This window comes from Lepidothrix coronata, unplaced genomic scaffold, assembly GCF_001604755.1.
Source record: "Lepidothrix coronata isolate B3197 unplaced genomic scaffold, Lepidothrix_coronata-1.0 Scaffold149, whole genome shotgun sequence".
Taxonomy (NCBI): Eukaryota; Metazoa; Chordata; class Aves; order Passeriformes; family Pipridae; genus Lepidothrix; species Lepidothrix coronata.
Window position 1 is genome coordinate 873,774 of NW_016690329.1, and position 22,700 is coordinate 896,473.

General features: G+C 40.7%; 1 protein-coding gene across 3 annotated transcripts in view; it reads left to right on the forward strand.

Annotated features, from left to right (window-relative positions):
- Window positions 1-22,700, forward strand: part of UBE2F (ubiquitin conjugating enzyme E2 F (putative)) — a 66,246-nt gene that overhangs the window by 18,087 nt on the left and 25,459 nt on the right. For all 3 annotated transcript variants that reach the window (XR_001876962.1, XM_017828559.1, XM_017828560.1), the window contains 5 exons: window positions 1,602-1,669; window positions 6,213-6,283; window positions 10,673-10,730; window positions 18,524-18,556; window positions 20,631-20,693. Coding sequence is in view for 2 of the 3 variants with exons in the window: in XM_017828559.1 (XP_017684048.1) it covers window positions 1,602-1,669; window positions 6,213-6,283; window positions 10,673-10,730; window positions 18,524-18,556; window positions 20,631-20,693 (293 nt within the window). In the remaining variant the exon portion in view is untranslated. The remainder of the gene's footprint in view (window positions 1-1,601; window positions 1,670-6,212; window positions 6,284-10,672; window positions 10,731-18,523; window positions 18,557-20,630; window positions 20,694-22,700) is intronic.

The window sequence follows — 22,700 nt, forward strand, 5'->3', positions numbered from 1 at the left end:
CAAAATTGAATTGGAGTGGAAATGCAGAATGGATTTGAAAAGTGTGTGTTCTGGACAGGTTATTCCAGGGAGATTTGCAGAGGCTGAGGGCTGCAGCTCTGCTGTGCAGCTCAACGTGGAGGCAGCTGCCAGCAGTGCTGGGTGGGGAAGCCAACCATCTTCTTTTTCCATACTCTGAACCTGTCCCAGAGGCTCTGGGGAGAAGCTGGGCCGTGATGGACTTCCCAGCTTCAGGCACAGTCTTTTGGAGGGGCGCACTGGACATAGTGTGCAAGTTGGGGGTGATCTCTGGCAGCATCAGCTTTTACTGGCTCGCCCCTCTCCAGCTGAGGGTTTGCCTTATTGAACAGGGTGATGTCCTGTCCTTTTCTGTTGGTCAGCTGCTAAAAGATGGCAAAGAGCAGGAGGGTAGGAACTGACTGTTCTCCTGTGATTATAGCAGTGTGGAGGCTACAGGCTGACACCAGAGCATGTGGGTTGGTAGGAGAAGACAAAAGATCTGTGTAGGAATGGGGGAGGCAGCAAGTCCAGGAGACAGCATCTGGAAAGAAGATTTTGACCTACAGTAGAGAAGCTAGTTTTTTGTGGTTTGGAACAAGCTAGATAGATTAAAAAGCGTTCCCTTATTTTCTGGAAACTATGGATTCCTTCACAGAACATTCCTTTGCAATGTTGGTTTAAAAAATATAATTCATACAATGCTAACCAGCCCTCCTGGCCTTCAGACCTGCACTGTGGCTGGACCATGTGGTAGAGAGAGCGAGAGTACTCAAAGTGGTTTGAGCTTGAGCATTCCTGACATGTCCCAGACCCCCAGAGCTGGATGTGGGCTAGGTACCTGTTTCCCTTTTTTAATGAAAAGTAGTGGCAATGCCAGGCAGACATTTCAGATCACTTTGCAAGCATTTCAGCTTCGAAGCACAGCTGTCTCAAGAGTTGCAGGCTGACTGTTACCCGATTATATTATTTCTGGTTCAATGTAACTAGATATTTTAAGGTGTCATATTATAAAATGTAGCCATTTTATTAATTCAGTATTGAGTCTGAGGTTGACAGAGAGGCAGACATATTTTCCTAGCTGCTGTATCATCCTAAGATAATTACAATAAAAGAACCTACTTGCTCTTTTATTGTAGTGCACTGAAACATGCTCTTGCACACATTATTCATACAGCTCACGATACATGATTGCTAGCATAAGTTTGGGAAGATGTGCAAAGTCCTGGAGCAGGATTTAGCATGCTCTAGCAAGTGAAGTGTTTCTCCAGCTCATTCCAAGGGTTGGTAAGGTGGTGCTGTGTGCCACATGGCAGGATTTTCTTCATACAGATATGAGAAGCTCAATCCAAGGTTCCTCTAACTTGGTATCGCCTGTTACTCTGCTCAGGATGGTGGATTTTTATGGGACTGTTGACACTGACTTCAAATTTCTGCTGTAAAAATGTAGGAAGTGGAGGAAAACACTGCTCACATGCTGTTTGGATTAGGTGGCAGCTAGTGGTGTGGTGTAACTAGGTTAAGTGTTTGATAACCCTGCGCCATTATTTTAATCTTTGTAGTTTTTTCTTATTTAACTATTTTCCTTGTTTTTCCTTTTCTAGATGAGGGCTATTACCAAGGTGGAAAGTTTCAATTTGAAACTGAAGTTCCTGATGCCTACAATATGGTGGTGAGTATTTGTCATTAGTCTAATGGTTGTCATTTTAGATTTTCTTTCCAGGTGATAGGACTTCAGAGAGAACTTGGCATTGAGACTGAGAAAGGATCTTGTGTCTGTTACTAAAGTACCATGGGTTTATAGAAAAATCTTTGTTGCCTGGAGGTCATCTGAACTCCTGCTCAAATTTGGGCTAGTGTTTAAAGCTGGGTTTGGTGGCTCAAGGCCTGGGCCAGTTGGCATTTCAAAATCTCCTAGGATAGAGATCTCACTGCTTCTCTGGGCCTCTGTTCCAGTGCTTAATTACCTTTGTTGTGAATTTTTTTTTTCTATATCAGGTCAGAATTTTCCTTTTTGTCTGTGGGCCTCTTTTATCACTGTGCACCTCTAAGAAGAGCCTGACTCAGTCTCCTCTTGACCCTCCCATCAGGTGGTTGCAGACAGCAGTAGGGTCCCTTCAGCCTTCTCTTCTCCAGGCTGAACAGATCCCTGTCCTTGACTCCTTGCCCTGTGTGTGTTAATCCCTCTGGGACCATACAGTGAGGATGTGGAATGCACAGGTACAGTGACAAGTGGCAACTCCAACAGTTTTACTCTCCCAGGCTGTTAAGTATCTTTAAAAAATAACAATTTCAATGGTTATTAAGCAAACAGCTTTTCAGGGGACCAGGAAATAATTGCGATATCTTCTTGTAGGTAAATGGAAAGCTCCAGACAGCTTGGCCTTTTCAAGTCTGAGACTCTCGGTATTTCATGATCGTGCTTTACTAAAATTGCAGAACCTTACAAGGGAGGAGAGATGCAATTACAATAAAAATAACTTCAGTCATTGTTTTCAGAGTTTAGGTATCAAAAGAACAAGATTGTCCCCAAAAATGGAAAACAATTAAGGCACATCTCCGATTCTCAGGAATTACAGCTGCTGTTATGTATGATAGCTTGATACATAAGGAAACTTAGACTCATTTGAGCAACTGAGTTGCAATATTTGCAAGTTAGGTATATGAATTTCAGGAGGAAGGAAGTGTCGTTTCCTTTTAGTTTGAATGCTTTTGATAATTTTGTAATTTTTTCCCCCATCCTTCTGCTTTGTTTCCTTACTTTTGGTGTTGATAGTTCAGACCCCTTTTGCTTTCAGAGAGGCTGAAGAATGTATAGGCGAGGATCCTAGGGAAATGTTTTTGGGTACACATTTGGCTCATGTTCAGCTGCACCAGGCCTAAATTCAGCGTTATGTATATGTAAGAGTCACAGTCACAGCATTGTTTGTGTAAAAGTATGAAGGAGGTGTGGTGGTCTGGAAGGTAATAGCTTGAGTTCCCAGACTGAGCTTGGAGAACAGTGCATTAACACTGCTGGTAGAGTAGAAAGGTTATGTTTCTGAAAGCATGGTTGGCATTCCAGAAGGTGCCTTCAAGTTCCTGATATTCCTTTATAATCTATGGATAAATGGGATGTAAACTGTATCTTATGTAAAGTTCATGCTTTCAGAGGACTATAGCATTTCTGAAACAGCTTTGAATTTTCCCCTTCATTATTTTGATAGCTTTTCTCTCCTTTTGTAGTAGTATTGGTCAAGAATTATCTGCTCAAACTGTTTTGTTTTCGAAGTGTTTAGGATCGTGCCTGTCTTTATTGGTACCCTTCTGCTAGCATGTGTAGGTGCTTTAGGTAGTGTTTGCAGTGGGATGGTTTTGGTTGTGGGATGTTTTAAGTCCCCCTTACCCTCACCAAAGACTTTCAGACTATGATACAGGCCACCCTTAGTAGCTTGTGTGTGGTTATGCTCATATAATAAACACAAGGGTGGTCATTTAAGGTTCACTGTATCCTTCTTCTAACTTGAATAAATAGTGTCATGGCCAACATGACCTTCAAATAAAGGGGGAAACCTTCTCAGATTCTCTGCTGTCTAATTTTTTAGTCATCTTCAATAATAACAGTTTAACCCCCTGTGGTAATTTTGGGCAGAGAGGAACACACACAATATATACTAGTTTTATTTTCTTAAATTACTGTATTTCGGTTGTTCACCTGAAAAACAGTGCTTTAGAGAAGTATTTGCTATGTATAACTGGAGAGCCAAATCTTAATTTTGATCTGACTATTTTGATTCTTAAATTCCAGAATTAAAAAGTCTCTGGTTTGTGATGGTTTCCTGCTCAATACTGGCAGAAAAATCTACAGCAACTGTTAATTAGATATTTTACAATTCTAGCACCTCTCATCCAGTACAAAAGAATGCTTTGGGACTAGCTGGTGTTTAGAGAAAATATTCCAAATAACATAGATTCCAAATTTCTCTTAGGAACCACATCCTTTCTCTAGGGAAAAGATTGTGAATTGAAGAACTGGAGTTACAGGACAGATACCTCTAAGTACACGTGTCCTTTTTAGAGTGCCAAATTATCAGGATCTGAAACTGCTAATTAAGTTCATTCATCGATTAGCAGTTTATAATCAGTCTGTCATTTGGGGAGAACAGTGGAAGGGAGAGATTATTAATTACCTTCATTTTTCAAGAAATGAGACAAACTTAAACTGAAGTTTGCTCTGCAAAGCTTCCACCGAAACCGAAGTTGGAATATGCAGAATTCTCAAACACTTGCAAAGCTTTCTTGTGCCTTCAGCACGTGTTCATGGGTATGTTGAAGTGGCCTGAGGATGGATGGGAAAGGCAGACAGTTTTCACTGCCAAAACTAAAGAGGGATCCCAAAACATCGGGCTGCTTGGAAATGGAGGAGGGAACAGATACAGTCACTGCTGTGCCCCCCATTTGAGATTGGATCTACCTGGGCAGCTTTTGGTGTCTGAGGTGAAGGAAGAGTTTGAGCAGTGAAAAAAGGGATTTTGTGAGCTTTGTTGTGCAAAGTGTCACATGTATGACCTGGAGATGGTTGGAGGTGTTGAAGTGAAACATCATCTTGAGGAAATCTTGTTGGGCTAAGGAGAGTTGGAACAAGCTCGAAGGAGAAGTTTTGTCTGAAGATGTATTTATGACAGTGCTCCACATTGTCCTGTCTGTCTAACAGGGGAAAAGGAGAAGGGAGAGAGAAAACCTTTGTCTTGCTGTCAAAAGTGGGTTTTTCTAATTTTCAGCAATGAAAAACACTTTGAAAGAATAAAGGAATTCTTTTGTTTTCATGATACAAAAAAAATGAGACACCAGTTAATTCACTCTGACTGTGAGGATTTGGGGATTTCATTTTTTTTTTTTTTTAAAGAGTTTCTATAAAGCTTTTTTCCTACTCATCAACACACTCCCTGTTTGAAGGTACATATGGTAGACATTTACTCTTTTATCTTGATCTACTGGCATGGGATAAATACTGCTGGTTTCCTTTGCTTGAGAACTAGGCATAATCTTTCAAAACAATGTGAAGGTGTAGCTAATATAAAGCTGTGCTGTTAGAAAACTTCTAAAACCAGCATTTGTTTTGAAAGGAAAGAGTTTGAGGCTGTTTTCAGTCAAAATCTGTTACAACTTGCGGATGAGTTGTGGTGATGGGTGTTTCTTCTTTTGGAAGATATTTTTTGGATGTGTTTTTGGTGTCTCAGTGCCATGTGTATTTTCTTACCTCTTTTTCCAAGGAGTCTTAATTAAAAAAATATTTAATTAAAAAGATAATTGGAAAACTGAGAACAAAATGGTGACACAAAACACATCATGCTGCAAATGCAACCGTTTGGCTGTTTTGTCTCTTGACTGAAGACTTTATGGGACACAGTGGAGGAAAATAGCTCCACATCTATAATATGTGATTTAATTGAAATTATGCAAGGTGCTGGTCTGTGCTGATGTACTCCAGTGCACTTCCTATAAGGAATAATCTGCCTGATGGAAAGCTGCAAATCCTAATGGGGAGAGCATGGATGGAACAACGTGCTGTTGCTAAGCTACTGAAATTTTTATGACCCACTCTTTATTTACTTCACAAAACTAGAGCAAATGAGACTGTATTTTAAGAATCTGTGTTTCAAAACCCACTATGAAATTCACAAATTTGGTGATCTTGCCTGAAAATAAGTTTGGTAGCTTTTTCTTTTGGTGTCTTAAATTCAAATATGACCAATTGTGAACAGGAAGGTCTGTGTTCAAAAGAAGTTGTTCTTTTGATGTTATCATCATTGCATTCTCTGCTGGTTTAACAAACCCCTGACCTGGATATGCCATCCAGGAAAACACTTTGTAGTTTCTTGGTTTAAATTTTTGTCTTACTGGTTGAGTGTTAAAAATGTTAAGAATGACTTAGAATGTTTTCTTTCCACTGACAGAGTTAGGAGAAGAGAGTAAATTTTCTTGGCTTTCTTTAAAGTTATGTTTTTCTGAGGAAAAGCCTAATAATATCAGCCTAGCTTTTGTAAAGAGTTGAGAGAAGCTGAAAGGGGAGAGAAATCTAGTTTGACTCCTGTAGGTTATGTATCAGTGCCTTTAACACCTAGACTTTGGCTGTGAGTATCAAATATATTTGCCTTTCTCAGTTGTGTGAGTTGTAACAGTGATACGGTTTTATTGCAAGGGATAACATGGTAATTTGTTTTCTCTCCTGGCAGCCTCCAAAGGTAAAGTGTTTGACAAGGATCTGGCATCCCAACATTACAGAGACGGGAGAAATCTGCCTAAGGTAGCACCAGCATGTGGTTTGGGTTTTTTTAACCTTGGAGGTTTATCTGCTTGATAAAATATTGTATGGAATTGTCATGATGGTATTGTTTTCCACAGATTCTGCAAATCAGTGGCATGTATAGGAATATAGGAATCTGCTGAAGGGATCATTCTTGCTGTGCATTAGAGGCCTTGTAGAGCCAGGTTCAGACTTAATGCTTTGTTTTACTTGGGGTAAAAATGTAAACTCCAATCTAAACAAAATTTTGTTTTGTTTTGGGTTTTTTTTTCTCCCTTATAACTGAATATCCTCAGACCCTGATGGGACTCGAGGCTTTACTGTTTAATGCCTGAGTGTGTAAAGTGCTTGAAAAGCCTTCATATTTCACAAATGTTCCTTAAACTTTGACAGTAGCTCTTCTATACTTGTCATTTGATTATTTTAACATTTAATGTCCACTAAGACAACACATGTACCAGCTTTACTTTACCAAAATGAGAGGCTTCTGTTGCTGGGTAGTTTTCCTTGATAGTAGATGTTTCCTCTCAAAAATCAGTTTCTGAAACTTTGATTTCAGTGTTTCGTCACCAGTACCTGATGGTGAAACTGGCCAGGAGCCAACCATAAACAGAAGTGAGAAGCATAACTGTCATTTTTCAAGTTAGTGGCACATAAAAGAAAATGTAGATGAAGCAGATGCAGTGACAATGTGAGATTGAAAGCTGTTCTGAAGATCCAGAATGGTTGTTGACATGTGTAGCAAATTAGCACTTAAAAAAAAAAAAAGCTGTATTTTTCCTGTAGATTTAAATCATTTTAGTGCTGTGTTCAAGGTCCTGGTGAAAGTGAAGTTTTCAGAGGGCAATCTCTCACACTTTTTAGGCAGGTCAGGCTCGTCAGCCTTAAGAGAACTTAGATTCTTTGAGTCAGGTAGTGCAAGTAAGGGAACAAACAAGTGAGCTTTGTGGAACCAGAAATACTAGACACTAAACAATAGCTAAAGTTGAAGTTCCGCTACAAAATCTTCGGATTAAATAAAGCATCGCATCCACGTAATCCCAGAATGGTTTGGGTTGGAAAGGACCTTAAAGCCCATCTCGTTCCAACCCCCTACCATGTGTAGGGACACCTTCCACTATCCCAGGTTGCTCCAAGCCCTGTCCAGCCTGGCCTTGGGCACTTCCAGGGATGAGGCAGCCACAGCTGCTCTGAACACATTCTTCTGGATATTTCACTGTTTCCTGCCTTTAAATGGTTCTAATTATGAGAGATGAATGTAGTGTTGGAACACTGTAGTTCTAATGAAGTGAAACAGTTTTTTCAGCATCTGCACTGAAACATCATCTTTATTTGATTGTTAGGTACCTTAACATATCAAACCATTTAGATGGAAAAACTAAAATAACTTAGATTGATTTATGCCTGTTATAATGGAGAATGCATTCTATATATAGTACCTGCAATCAACTTACACAGGAGTCTTTACATTAAAATAGCTTCAGTTATTTTTAAAAGCAGGAAAAAAATCTTCATCAGTGTTTTTCCCAGCTGCCTTTTGCTAAACATACATCATGGTGTAAGTATGTGTTGCTTTGATAATCATCCCTGGATTAAAACATACCGAATGGTTAAGTTTGGGGTCAAGTGTAATAGTTTCGGGTAGGAAAAGTGTTGCTTCTCTGTGGTTTATGGATTGCAGTTACTCTGGACCATATTATTAATAGATCATATTAATTAGGTCTGGACCACACTTGTGGATATTGCATCCACTGCACATGTGGATAGAAAAAGTCAAGGTTTCTCCAGGACTGATCTCCTCCTCATTACAGGAATTTTTAGTCACTTAAGCTGTAAGTCAAGTCATGTCAGCTGGAGTTTCAGAAGGTTTTAAACTTACTGGAATATTGCAGTTCCCAGGTCAGTAGATGTTTTTGCAAGATCTCTTTAGGGTGCTCTGTATTTAACATGAAAAAATTCTTTAAAGCCTTCTTCCATGCAGGAATTACAAAATGAGAAATACTTGATGGGGTGAAAGCTGAGCAGCTGACTGGTCATATCAGTGATGGGTTTTGTTACCATAGCTTCAAAATGGTGATTTTGCAATCTTCCCACAGGAACCCAAATATAAGGATTTGAAATTGTTTTCTGGGAGGTCTCTGTAGATACAAACCCCACATGGTGAGACGTGGTTATCAGTGCCAGTCCCCCGCGACTGAGGACACACTGGTCTTTTCTTAGCTCCTACAGCTGAAGACAAAGCAAACTAGATGATCTTTAAGGTCCCTTCCAACCCAAACTATTCTATGATTCAAGTGGAAGTGCTGTTTTATTGTTCTTCCCTGTTCCTGGTGAAGTCCCCCCCTGACAAACTCACCCTCCTGTCAGCCCAGCTCCCCTGTGGCAGCAGGATCCATGGATGGCAGGTCTTTGAACAGGAGCTACATGCAGATGCTTGTTCATTCAGCAGACTAATTCGTGGGTTTTGTGTGTTTCTGCTCATTTAGGTGTTCATTCTGTGTGTGTGATGCTGAGAGAGCCTCTCACTATTCAGACCTGCTTGGCTGGCTCTTATATCTGGGTCATCCCTGTGGAGAGCACGGGATGCAGCTTCTCTAGTCACAAAGTTGTGGGAAAAGGTTCTGATTAGGGGTTTAATGAGCATTGCCAATCTGTAGGAAGAAAGAGGATACTGCTCTATAAATTAATTATATCAGCAAATGAGGAATGACTGTTAAGCCGAGGGACACTTACCTGTCTTTGCTGCTTTCCTGCCAGAGCTCTAGGAGAGGTATGAGTGTCTCCTCAAGTCCTGGCTGCAGGTGTCCCCCACTGGAGAGAGGGTTTGGGAAGCTGCAGAGCTGTTAATGAAGCTTAACTGATATGCTCAGGCACTCTGAGCTCTGTCAGTGAATATTTTTATGATTTTTTTGTGTGTGTTAGCCTACTCCTCGCTTTTAAGTTCCCAGTGAGTTATATGAAGAGATAAAGGGGAGTACTGCAGCACAATTTTGTAGGGAACAGTCTTCTTTACTTTCACTTTTGTTATATGAACAAAAATTTCAGCCACAAGATGTTATTTTTAGTGTTCTTGAAGTGAGTTTTGAGCTGCGCTGGTGGCAATGGCATATTTTGCCTTTTTAGAGGCACAGAAATGAGATTAGCAGCACGGGTAAGATGGAATGGTCTTGTCTGGTGTGATCATCCTGTTCCTAGCCTCTCTAGGAGGACAAGGAGTCAGTGGACAAGGAGTATATTTCCTTGGATTAAAACCTCTATGAATTCAGTAAAAACTACCTGGATAGCCTGTATGGTCTAGTGGTCTGCTGTGATTTTTAAATTACTTAATACATGTCACCCTGAAAATTGGTAAAACCTAGTGGTTTAAGACTAGTGGGTTTCACTTTAACCCTGTCATTTCAGTAGCAGAAGCTGCTGCTGGTGGTGAATTTTTGTGCTTTGCCACTTTGCTCTGTTGAGATTTCAGTTTTATATTGCTTCTTACAAAGGAAGGTATGGTTGTGGAATCCAGACTTTCTCATTCATATTATTACTTTTGTGAGCAAGACTTCAGCTTATTTCTCCACTATTCCCTGGTCTCCAGTAGTTTTCCTTCTCATAACTGCTGAGGTTTGGACTGGAAAGGTCTAGAAATACCTGAAGAGCTGAACACACCTCTATGATTTCAACTTGTAAATAGGTCAGCAGCTTCACTGGACTTAATATGCAGCATAATATGCTGGTCATATAAATTTCCATGCTGGATATCTGCATATAGGGAAGTCTGTATCTTATTTTATGTATTCATATGTATTTATACTAGAATTCAAGAGCGTGTATTACAGTTAATAAGGAATTTTTTCCTCCTGAGCAGACAGACTAAAACTATTTCACTTTCCTATCCCTGCCTCTAGGAAGCTAAAGTCTTCTCAGAGAAGAGAGGATGATAATCCTCTTTTTGCTAATTAGATATCCCTCCCAAAATACCCTTTTCTGGATTGGATTGTGCTAGTTTGGGTGAGAGATGCATTGTTCTGCAAGTTTGTCTCTCCACCAAAGATTAACATGTTCTAAAATGTGTCTGCGTGCTCGGTGGATAAAAAAAATGTTCAACGTAGAGACTGTCACAAGGATTTCTGTCACACTTACTCTGCTTGAGGAAAATTTAAATTCAGGTGTTTTGACAAAGGTTTTGCTCAGGTCGGGAGTTCTGTTATGACACTGTGCGGAATGTAATTTTAGGAAGACATGCCAGCTCCTGTGGTTTAAAATTCCACTATTTATAGTGAAAGAAGTAGATGTTCTTTTGCAATTACTTCCTAAGTTCCTAATGTTTTCTGAGAAGATTTCTGACAAAGTTTAATTAGAAGTTGCACTGTATAATATGTGTGTCCTTTTTTTTTTTCCCAGTTTATTGAGAGAACATTCAATCGATGGCACTGGCTGGGCTCCAACTAGAACATTAAAGGTACTATTTCATTTTAGATGCGTCCATCGAACTAGATATGGTTTAAAAATCCTTTTAAGGACTTGGAAAGAGACAGATAATGTGGTTTGCTCTGGAAACAACTGAGATTTTTGTCTTTTAACAAGTGCTGGTGGCAATACTAGAACAAGTACAGTACTGACTGATCAAAGAAACATTTGTCAGTTTTAGTGTAGCTGCACAAATCCTGCTGTGACTGCTAAAAGGGTTTGTAGCTTGGTGGGACTGCAGATGACCCTGAGACCCCATGGTTGATAAGGGGGTCTGTTGTTTTTTTACCCAGGCAGCAGTTGCCAAGAGCAAGAGCATGATGTGAGCAAGACCAGCAGTAGTAATGTCTGCTAATTTCCATTGATATTCCTGACAAATCAGTGCAGAGCACTGAGCTCTTCCTGTTGCTGGAATTGTGCTGTTTGTGGACAGTATGACCACATGGTCCAGTTACTTGTCAGTGCATTAAAGACTGTGGTGGGTGTGAGTTCACTACAGAGCACAGAATTACATGGAATGGGGAGTGACCGACAGCAAACGAGAGCCATGAGCTGGGACCCAGGTTACTTTTGTCTCTTTATGTGCCAGCTGCCCCCACTAATCCAACACCCTGGATGGGGCTTTGAGCAGGAGCCTGGTTTAGTGGAAGATGTCTCTTCCCATGGCAGCAGGGTGGGACTAGATGAGCTTTAAGGTCCCACTGAACCCAGACCTCTATGAACATTTGGAAACCGTGGCTTGGAGCACCTGCTCATCTCCATAATACTGTGTGAGTTTGCACAGTAGCACTGTGCATGGCATCCATTCTTGGCCAGTGATGGACTTGCAAATTAGTATTTCATATTCCTCTCATCAGTAATATGAAGGCAGACTGGTTTTCTGGAGGAGTAGTACCCAAATTTGTCCGATAAACACTCTGAACCACTGCTAAGATATTGAATTTGAGAATGGGCATGTACTGTACTTCTGCAGCAAAAATTCCCAGGAATTACTAATGCAGCCATTTCCATGGTTAGTAGAACCATTCCAATTAGATAACACACATCAAAAGCCACATGCACAAACCAGCTCTGCTTTATGCTGCTGTGTGCATGGAGCTTGTGTGCTTAAACCTTTAGAAGGCTGAAGTTTCACATTGTGTCTCATCTTCTGAATCCTTGTGGTGGCAGCAGAGCTCTTACACGAAAAATCCTTCAAAATAAACTGCTGTGACCTTTTTGATAATTGGTTTCAGTATCAAATGAGTAGAAACTTGAAGAAGCTTTTTGAAATAAAAACAAAACTCTGTTAAATAATCTGTAGAAATTATCTGATAAAATGTATTTTAACAGTGTAGAGAATTCTTAATTGTTACCTGGTTATGAGTTAGCAACAGGAGTTTATTTACCTTTCAGTCTCCATTCTGTTATGTCCTGCATCATTTTATTGTATACTTTCCTCTCTAAAGCAGATAATTCTTATGAACTAAGGCTGAAGCTGAAGACTGCTGCGTTATTTTGAGCCTCTGCTCAGAGTGTCTGAACTTGCTTTTCTCCTGCTTTTAGGTTTGATGATCAGAATGGAAGTTTTCCAGACAGAAAGCAAATAATGGCTTTAATTCCATTCTGTTCTCAGATTTTATGTCACTGGAAATACCAGCTTTTAAATATCTCATATGAATTAACACAGTTGCTGTTACACTGATACCCTGCTTCTTCCCCTTCTGTAATCCCAATTTCACACTCTAAAGTGCTTTAGTAGCTTCTGTTATTCCTCAACATTCACTTCTTTGTATCCTGTTTGCCATGACTATGACCTGCCTAGTTAAGATACTCCTTGGTATTCTCCAGCTTTCTCCTAAATGCTCCTTTTCACTTTGCCCTAAAAATATCTGGAGTGATTGGTTTTAAAAACTGAAGAAGTGGATCTGTGTATTGTGATTGCAGAATTGGTTCTAAAAGTCAAGCTGTTCCTTCTGCAACGACCTCTAAGCAACTACAGCTGGAAATAGGTCCATAAATAAGTGGCTGTTGCTGCTGTCAGGAGACACAGGAGCAGGAATGGGAAGTGTCAAGGTGGTCTTAGACTATAGATCTGCAGACAGCTTTTCATACCCACCTGTAGGAAAGCACTGGTTTTTTCAGGAATTTGTCTCCCATAACTTTAGATACAAGGTTAATAAGTATCTGTCTGTGCTATTAGATTATCTAATCTAAAAGGAATTAACTCATTTTCAATAAACTATTGCTGTTTGGAGTTTATCCTTAAGAGGCTTGCTTATTTAATTAGTGTTTAATACTAAATGGGAAAATTTTGCCCTCTTTGTTGCAGTAGTTCTGCTGTTGTCTTCAGGCAGTAAAATTACTTTATTTGAAATCATGCAAATGCCAAACTAATGTCTTGGAGAAATAAATCAGAGGGCTGTGACTTAACTTTTCCAGTTAACTTTACCTCCATGTTTGAGCATCAACCTGAGTAGTTTTGAAAGTACAAAACTTTGATCCATCATCTTAAAGAAAATAGGTGGTCTGCTGTCAAAACCATATGTAATCAGTGCAGAGGAGTATTTTAAACAGACAATAACTGTCACTGTCTTCAGGATGAAGGGAAAAAAGAAAACCTGTATGTTCTGTGTCATTCACGTTAGTTCTTGTTGCTCATTTTTTCTCAGTGTTATGGTGCCATTGTACAGCTATTGATTTATTCAAGTTCTGTTTTGGAATGGGTCTCTTTGTCTTTCTTCTCCACCTCTAAAAATTGAATAAGCCCCAGACAAAAAAACTTCAGACCTACTATTTTTTGAAGAGAAGATGTAAGCCACTAAAGGCAATCTTCTGTGTAGATCTGACATTCTGTTTTCTCTGAAAATAAGCTTCAGGACATTTTTTCTGCAGCATTCTTCTGTGTTGTATTTTGATTTATAAATTGGCTTTATCAGTTCTGTAAGAAGTGGTTTATTTCTTTCCCCTCTGTACCTGCCCAGGCTGGTGAAAACACACAGCTCAACGTCTTATCGTAGCCTTTGCTTCATAAAACATTTGCAAAAGTTTTCATTTTCTCTCTTTTATATCTTTCTCTCTTTAGTATCTTCTGGTAAAACCAAATCTTTGGTTTAGGTATAGTAGCTGTTATTGCTGGCATGTGAGTCAGGAGAGCAGGGCAGTACATTAGTAAGTCTGGTTAAACTGTGGTTGTTTTCACCAAATTGTTGATTTCTGAATATGCAATTTGTGTCGACTTTAATCAGTTGAGTAGACTGGTCTCCTGAGGGCATGGCTTTAGTGTTCCTAATCACTGCAGTGTAGTTCATTAGGGAGCTATCACAGAATTCCCCAGGGAACAATTTATACAAGACTATCTGCCTGCCCTGAAGTACCCTCAAGGACAAATGTCAAGGAGGCAGTGACAAAAGTGAGGGATTTTACAGGAGTGCTCCTGCATACTTGGCAATTCACAACTGGCTTGGTCTGGGAGAGGAACAGACTGGAATTGTTCCTGTTTTCTTCCCTCTCATATATTTAAGCACAGAAGAAGTCGTTTTCCAGCCTTCCTCCTTTTTTTGTGTTTGCTAACTGGAGCAGTTCATACCATTTAAGTTCCCCCGAGCTCTCTGTAAGCTGCTGCTGTGCTTGGGTGGGAAGCATGGGCTGGGATGGCAGGCACATGAGAATTGAGATGCCCTTTGTGGGTGACTTATTCCAGGTGGAAATAGTGTTTTTCCTCCTGCAGGAATTCTTTGAGATGGGAGAGGAAACACAAAACAGAATTTTATTTGGGAGAAGACTGTTTCGGAGGGAAGAGGTTTTTTTCACAAGCTAAAAAGTACCTACATCTCTGGAAAGAAAACTTTTTTTTTTTTTCTTTGAATCCCAGGATCAGTGATAAATTTTGTGCACTCAGGTACATTTTAGGGGTTGCAGAGAGGTGGTTACTCCATGGGGGGAAATTCCAGGTGTTTGAGGAGGAGAAGCATGACAGAGCCTGGTGAAGGTGGGGCTTGGTGGGATGAAGAGTGCTTGGCTTTCTAGGCTGCAGTGAAGGGAGGAAGAAGCTGGGCTTGTTTTCAAGATATGATGGAAGAAGGTGAATGGAAGAGGAAAATCACTTGGAACTGGTGCATAGGCAGACAGGATAGCAGAGAGCTGCTCCAGGACGCTTGTTTTATCGGAGTTGTTGCTTCAGTTCATAAAGCAAACCAAAAAAATTTGCTTCAGTCATCTTGTATAAATGACTGCTGCTCCTTTCGTTCATCTGAGTGGCTTAAATTGTTTGTTTATAAAAAGTGGTTTAGAACGAGCTTTGATTTAATCAATCTATTAGATCTGAAATGCTTCTTGGATCTCTAAAGGAGTTTCTTTAATTGGAAGTTCATTAGCTGCTTTTGTCTGGCTTTCTCTCTGCTTAAATTAATGTATTAAATATAGTTTGCCTGTTAAAGGAAGATCTTAATTTGCAATTTACATGTCTGCTTTCTCTTGAAAAGAAGTGCTGTGGTTGTGTTTTTGAAACCCTTGTTTGTGTCATGGTTTCAGTGGCATTGCTTTTGTGAAGTGGTTGTGAGAACTGTCACTTGGGAAGGGCTGGTGACTAACTGAATTAGGACCTCCTGCAAATGCAAAGCTTTGAGACTCTCTGGCCTCAGGAGAGGCGACTTCAAAAGCTGTATTGAGGATTTTGATTCATTGCTTTTGAACTTTTAAACACTGCTGCAGTGGCAGGTCTTTTTCTCCTCATTTGGCATGCTGTAAATAAATCTGTGGGCAGGGGTTTGATGTAACTTTTCACTCAAGTGCAACACAATAATACTCCAGAACGAAAAGGGACTGTTATAAAGGGTTATTTACAATTGTCTGATCTTCTGACTTGCTTGTGTTGACTTCCCCACTCTCGACCTCAAACTGGTGATATTGCCATGGAGAAGAGTGTGTTTCCCTCTATTCCCTCTTCCACTTGCTGTGGATTTAGCCAGGTAGTGCTCTGCTTGGGAACCCTGGTTATTTAGCTCAAGTATCGTACTTAAATCCTCTGAACTAACAAAGTAGATGTTAATTAAACTCACTTGCATTCCCAAGACCTGCTGTTGACTCCCAAAAGCATCTAACCCCATGGGTGTCATCTGTGCTTATGCAAAGCCTCTGGGACACTGGACAGAAAATAGGGACCAGGGCCTGGGCAAGGCTGGAGCTGGAGCCAGGTAAAGCAGCTCAGGCAAGGCTGGAACTGGAGCCAGGTAAAGCAGCTCAGGCAATTCAGCAGCTTTGCCTGCAGGGTCCAGCCTGGGCAGACCTGGGTGCTTCGGTCCAAAAAGCACAGGAGGTTCTCAGCTGTGCTCTGAAGTGACCCCTCAGCAGTGGGTGCACTTGTACTCTCACTTGGATGTCAAGCACGGAGAAGAAAGTTGATAAAAAGCAGCTTTGTAAAGGAAAAAGCCTTGTCAGGTGTTACCTTGTAGGTAGAGATGTCTGATGCTCCTCTTACAAGGGAGTTCTCACTGAGGTGCAGCAGCATCAAGGTGTGCACTATTAGCATTTTAAGTTGCCATCTGTCCTGCTCCTGCCTGTGGAGATAACCTTTAAAAGTTCTTGTACTATGCCCAACTTTCAGTTTTCAGAGTATTTAAGCAGAAGTTTGGTAAATGTTTGAAACCAAGGCTGATGCTTTATTACACTGAAAGAAAATAGAAGTTTCTGAACTGTTAAATCTGACAGGATCTTTGGTGGCTCGTGCATCCTTTAGTTCCATTGGAAAATGCATTCAGGCCAGTGCTTATCTGCATGCAGCAGGCAGCTCTGGAGTCAGTAATGCAAAGGCATTCTTTCTGCAATGCAACAGTGTCGGGTTTCTCAAATACAAAGTATTTGTTTCGCTCTTGTTCCATCCCATTTCCCTTTCTCAATATCCTAGATTTAAACCCAAGCTAGCCTCAAACTCATTACAAAAAGTGTTGCCCTCTGGTAGGAATTTAGCATTATTTTTTTATGGAGCCATGCAAGGATATAAAGTGAATCTAGCAAGTCATAAAAGTTGAAGAGGTGGAAACATCAAAAATCATATTAAGAATTTCACACATAAGTTATTCAGTAGTAATAGTAATAATAATCCCGTTATGCGTTTTGGTGTCTAGAATGGCAGTGAAAATGTACAGCATTCTGACAACTTGTGACCTTACAAAGTTTTGCTGGTTTTTTTTCTTTTTGTGTTTGTAATTTTTTTTTTTTAATGAATCTCTGTGCAAAGCCAGTCTGAACGAGTCAAGCATCCCAAAGCCCTAAAACCAGGGCTCAGCAAATAAGAATTTGGGAGCAATTTATTATGTAATGGGAAAACAATTTGGGATCACATTTCTATTACCACCACCCCCAAAACATCCCTAGAGGGCAGTAAAGCCTCTGAGGGCAGCAGTGGAAGGGGCTCCCCGTAATTCAGTGTCTGGGTCATTCCTTTCATGCAGTTTGTGTCTGTGCTGCCACTGAAGGTCATGAGTACCTTTAAAAGTTGCTGGGTTTGCCACACATGTCAAGGTGCTGAAACCGGAAACACAATATCAGCTGTGCTGGGCAGATTCACGTTTTTAAAGCAAATAAACTGAGTAAGGTTATTTGTGCAAGATCAAAGGGAAATTGGATCGTGAGAGGCTGTTTTCCACATAATGCTGACATCATGTCTTTTTCATTAAGACATAATTGCATGGTGTCCTTAAGGGATATGGATTTCTGTGATCCACCACTCAGCAGAGGGCCCAGAACAGGAAACAAGCTGAAATGCACTCAGTTATTGCAGTTCTTTGCCATGGATAGGAAGTTTTAACTTTGAGGCTTTATCTTTATTGTAAAAGACGTATTTTAACCATGAAATTATTAATGGGCAGCCTTTGTCCCACGGGTGGAAATGAGGCAGTGTGGTTTTCATGGGCAGGCAGTCCAGTGCTCGCAGGCTGTCACGAGATCAGCCCTGATCTTTACTGAATTATCTGGTAGGTGTGAGCTCCAATGCCCAAACTGCAGTGGAATTTTGCAGTAGGGAGCTTGGTTATGTTGCTCCTAAAAGAAATAATATTTTCTGTAGGTAGAAAAGTGTAGCCTCTGAGTTGGTGGTAGATGATTCTTTTAGATCTCTTTCTGTAATATTTGGATGTTGTGCATTTTCTTTCTCTTTGAAGGTTGTCAGTGGACTCTGAGGTCAATGCTAACAGAACCCCAAAATAAGCTGCTTGGTAACACTATTTGGAGGCAGGTTCCCCTGAGACTTCCTGTTTGCAGAAATTGCAAACCCTCTCTATTCAGTGTGTTTAAATAGGTACTTAAAGGTAATAGAATTATCTGAGACATATTCTTATGTAAGAACAGTATTTTTTCATACTCATACTATACCTAACTCTTTTCTCTGATATTTTGACAGTTTCAAGTATTTGTCTGACACCATTTTAATTTTTTCATTTTAAGAATGCATTGCTGAATTAAGTTTTATAGCCATCCTTTAAACTAAGGAATGCAGTTTTCGGTTGGTGACATATACTAAGGTATTATTTCTCTCCTTGAGTGGAGAAGCAACAGGAGTAAGGCCCCTGTACACACAGATCTGAACTTTTATTTGAATATGCAGTATTTGGTTTTTGCTGACTCCTAAATATCAAGTGTCCATGAAATGGGAAAGCTTTTTCAATATTGTGATGTAAATTAGTTAAACATCACCCTTAATCTAGATTTAATTTCCAGTAATTTAGTGATTAATATAAAAATTAAGTATGTGAATGTGTTCCAAACACCTGAAATGCATGCCTAACTGACTGTGTTTTTCCTTTGCAGGATGTTGTCTGGGGATTAAACTCCTTATTTACTGTAAGTAAAGGAATATTTTGCATATCCACTTTTCTTTTTCCTGCCTGGTTTAGCTTGAGCATCCGCTAACATGAACCCTGTGTGTTGCCTCTAAAAGTTTAGGTTATTATTTCCCTCGATTTCAGTGGGGGTTGTACAAGTATGAAATCAGTTTGTGCTTTTTTTTTTGTGTGTAACTGCAAGACTAGTACAGATGGTCTGAAGTGCCAGCTTTTTGTACATCCATTTTACTGTTGGTTAGAAATATTGTGGGACATTTTGATAACGTGTTACTTCATATCTTCCATGCAGTATGAAATTCCTTCCTTGAAAATGGAGGAGAGGGCAGGAAGCTGTAAGAGGCAGGCAGGATGCAACGGTTGCTTTTGTTCTAAAAGTGAAGAGGCTAAGTCTTTACTGTAAAAATTGCCTCTTTTAGGGATTCCAGGGTTATGGTCCCTTTCCACAGCCATTGCTGCTGGGTAGGAAGGTCAGGAGAAAGCAAAGAGCGGCACTGCCTTGGGGGCCACATTTGTCATGCCCTCTGGAGAGAGCTACCCCAGCCACTCCAGGATGTGGAAAGGAGGCTGTGAAAAGCTTTGGATGAGGAGCATTGCTGTGGGCTTCCCTTGTCTCAGCCTGTTTTTGGAGAGAGGAATTCCTTCCACCACTACCTGCAGGGACAGAGGGGTGACTGTGCTTCCAGTGCTGTCGCTGGGATCGTGGAGACTTTCTGAAACCTCCAACATAGCCCAGGCCAGTGACTGACTACAATTTGCTGGGATTTCCTGGCACCCCAAGGCTTGATTTGTTTCAACAACTTCTCTTGTAAATTGATTTTAGGAGATTGGAGAGCATTTGCCTTTTTAATAAAAGGTAATTGCATTTCACAGTCAGTCTCCCACTGCATGATGAGTAACTGGAAGGGAGTAAAATCCACTGGAAGTACAAAGGAATGCCTTCAGGGGCAGAACTGCACATAAAAATAATCTGTAGGGCAAACAGCTGCAGAGAGTGATGGTTGTGTGTCGGAGACCACAGGGATTTGTCATGGCCAGTAAGAGCCGTGCTTCCCAGCTTCCCTCTTGGGTTTCCCCCACAGCCACCTTCTTAGAAATAAGTAGGCTTCGGAAAGCTGGCACTGGGATCACACGGGTCTTGCGGGTTCTTTTGGGACTTTCTGGAAGAAAGAGAGGGGAAAATGATGTGGATAGGTGTGGTGCCTTGGTTGCTGCCTGAAAATGAGTCAGAGACTGACAGGAACCTTTCACACTTGTGGAACAGCAGTATTCCACTCTGTCATAGACTGAACTAACCTGGGGAAAGGATCTGGGCTGCAGACAGAATACGGATTTGTGGGTCAGTATTATTTGTAATGACGATTCCCTTTCCAGCAGCATCGTGTTCTCCATTGTTTTTAACCCCAGACCCTCTCTCCTTCCAAAGTTAGTATTTGAGATTAAACTAAGAAATAGGAGGTTTATTTTGACTTTCTGCTCCCTGACCCCACATGCCTTTAGTTCCTGGGCTCTTTGCAGTTCTCTTCCTCTTGTTTTTCTCATACTACTAAAACATCCCTATTTCTCGTGCTCTAGGTTACATAGTTTCTTCACAGGAGGGAATTAAATTGCTTTTCTATGGAGATGGCATTAAGGAAACTTCTACCTTATCACCATGATGTTTGCAGAGTTTTTTTTAAGGGTTTGAGCCTTTTGCCTTTGAGCAAAAATCAACAAGAATTGTGCCTCCTGGAAATTTGAATGTTCCTTCAAAATTGGGCTTAAAACTGTCTCAGTTTTCAAATAGAAATGTGTCACTGCCAGGGAGGAGTGTCACAGAGCCATGTGTGGCCTGCCACCAGAAGGGCTCAAATGCCTTGCTGCTGTTGTCCTTTAATTGTCTTATGATTTGGTTTGCAGTCATCAAACTCATTTGCGGTTTCCTTTGGCAGGGACACCACCAAGGTAGTGAGAAAATGGCACTGGGCTTGCTGGTCCTCTTTGCTTTGTTTTGTTCCCTTCTTCACTGGGAATTTGGGTTCTGCATGTGATGCAGTGAGTGGGAAACCTGTCATGTTCTCTGGTTTTTTTACCAGGATCTTTTGAATTTTGACGATCCCTTGAATATTGAGGCTGCAGAGCATCATCTGCGTGACAAGGTGAGTCAGTGGTTTATTTAAAGCCTGTTGTTCCTAAACAAATACACGTTCTGTACTCGGATTCCCAGTCAGTCCTTTTAAAGCGCTCGCGCTGGTACTTCAGGCAGTCGAGTGACTCATTGTATCAGCAACCAGTTACTCAAACAAAAAGTGCTTTCTCTGGGAAAGTAAACTCCACACAGTAGTGTTAGTCACCGTATGCTGGAATTGTTGACCATAATGTAGTCATGTCCCCAAAATAGATGATCTTTTCCTTCTCGTTTCTGAGATTGTTTCCCTGAAGTTGTACATGTTCCGTGCAGCAAGTGACAGTGAGTTGGTTTGTCGCAGTGACGTGAGTAGCCTTTACCTTAAAACACCTGTGAAAAGATCTCTTTTTCTATCTCTTCCCGAAGGCAACTTTTTTCTTCACAGCTGTCATGCTTTTAGAAAGCCAGGAAAAACCTGGGCATATTTAAAGGCCAGGAGAGGAGTGGAAGCTTTATTTTCTTGTTACTGGTCCTAATTTTAATGTGTGCATTACGGACTGGGTCAAAACGTGTTCTTGCTTAGTGGCCTGGTGAAAATGTACTGCTCGGCTTGAGAGGGTGTCTGGAGGTAGAGGTGACCAAAAGTGCTAATTTCTTCCTTGTATCAATGTCCAGAATGGCGTCACATTTTATTATATAGATTAATTCCTCAAGCACACAGAACTTACACTTGGCATGCTCAAGATCTCTTGTTTTAATTAAATCCTTCTGATACTTTTGTGGGGGTTAACCTCTAAGATGGAAGAAAGCTTCCAGGTAAGCGTTGATTTGAAGGGTTCATTGAAAATGCAGTCAGGCAGTGCACCTAATTTATCTCATTTTTTCAAGAGGAAATATCAGGATTGCAAGTTCATCTTTCCAGCTGTTTTTTGATTAATGAGATGTTGTAGCTATTCTGGTATTTATCAGTGTTTGTAGGGCTGGGATGAGACTGTAAACATATATTGAGAAAAAATTTCTAGAAACCTACCCTGGAAGAGAGGGGTTTTTGTGGCTTTGTTTTATCATAGAATTGTTTGGGTTGGAAGGGGCTTTAAAGACCATCTTGTTCCAACTTCCCTGCCATGGGCAGGGATACCTCCCACTAGACCAGGTTGCTCCAAGCTCACGAGAGCGGAGTAGAGGGGGAGAATCACCTCCCAGGACTCCTTCCAAGCCATAAAACACTGAACTGGTCACTGAGGGGGTACAACATGGGAAACAAAACCAGTGTAGGGAAGGCTGAATAATTTTCTTTGGTTGCATTTTTAGCCTGAATTATTCTCCAATCTCTTGCTGGGAAAATTTGTAGCTTATCAGTGCTTTGAGTAAATTGTTACACCTCAGAGTAGCCAGACTACTTCCCAAAGTGTCCACTCCCCAGAGGGTGATGAAATGCTATGAAATTGCTGCCTTGCACCTCTCAGCCTTGCTCAGATGTTGGAAATTTTGGGAATCCACAGGAAGGAAGAATGTTACCTGATTTGTAAAACACACCTCCCTCAAAAACAGAGGTGAGCGCTCAAAATAGGTCCTGCTACACTGATAGCATGAGAATTGTTTGGCTTTTTCAGGTAACAGCAGCTGCAGAAGGAGTGAAAAGGAAATTGAGTGGGTTTTTGACACTCTTCTGAATTACAAATATTTTTGGAACGAGCACTTCTTATTTAGTAAACTCTAAGGGTTCTCCCAGGCATCTGTAAAATTCATATTCTGCCATGTTAACTCTTTTTAGGAGCTTATTTGAATTTAGTGGAGGTGTTTCATTGGTAGTGACAGCACCAGGTAGTGCTGGATTTTCCGTAGTACGTCTTACAGCAACATCAGTAAAAACCAGTGATGCCTGTGTGGAGAGAATAAATTATGCAAGGGAGAGAAAAGGCCACTCAGAGGATGCAATTGCAGCCTGAGTTAGCATTTTGTCTTTCTCTGGTATAGATGTCATGTAGCATATAAACACTTTGTTGTAGAGTCAGACTGCAGTGGTCCCATCCTGGCT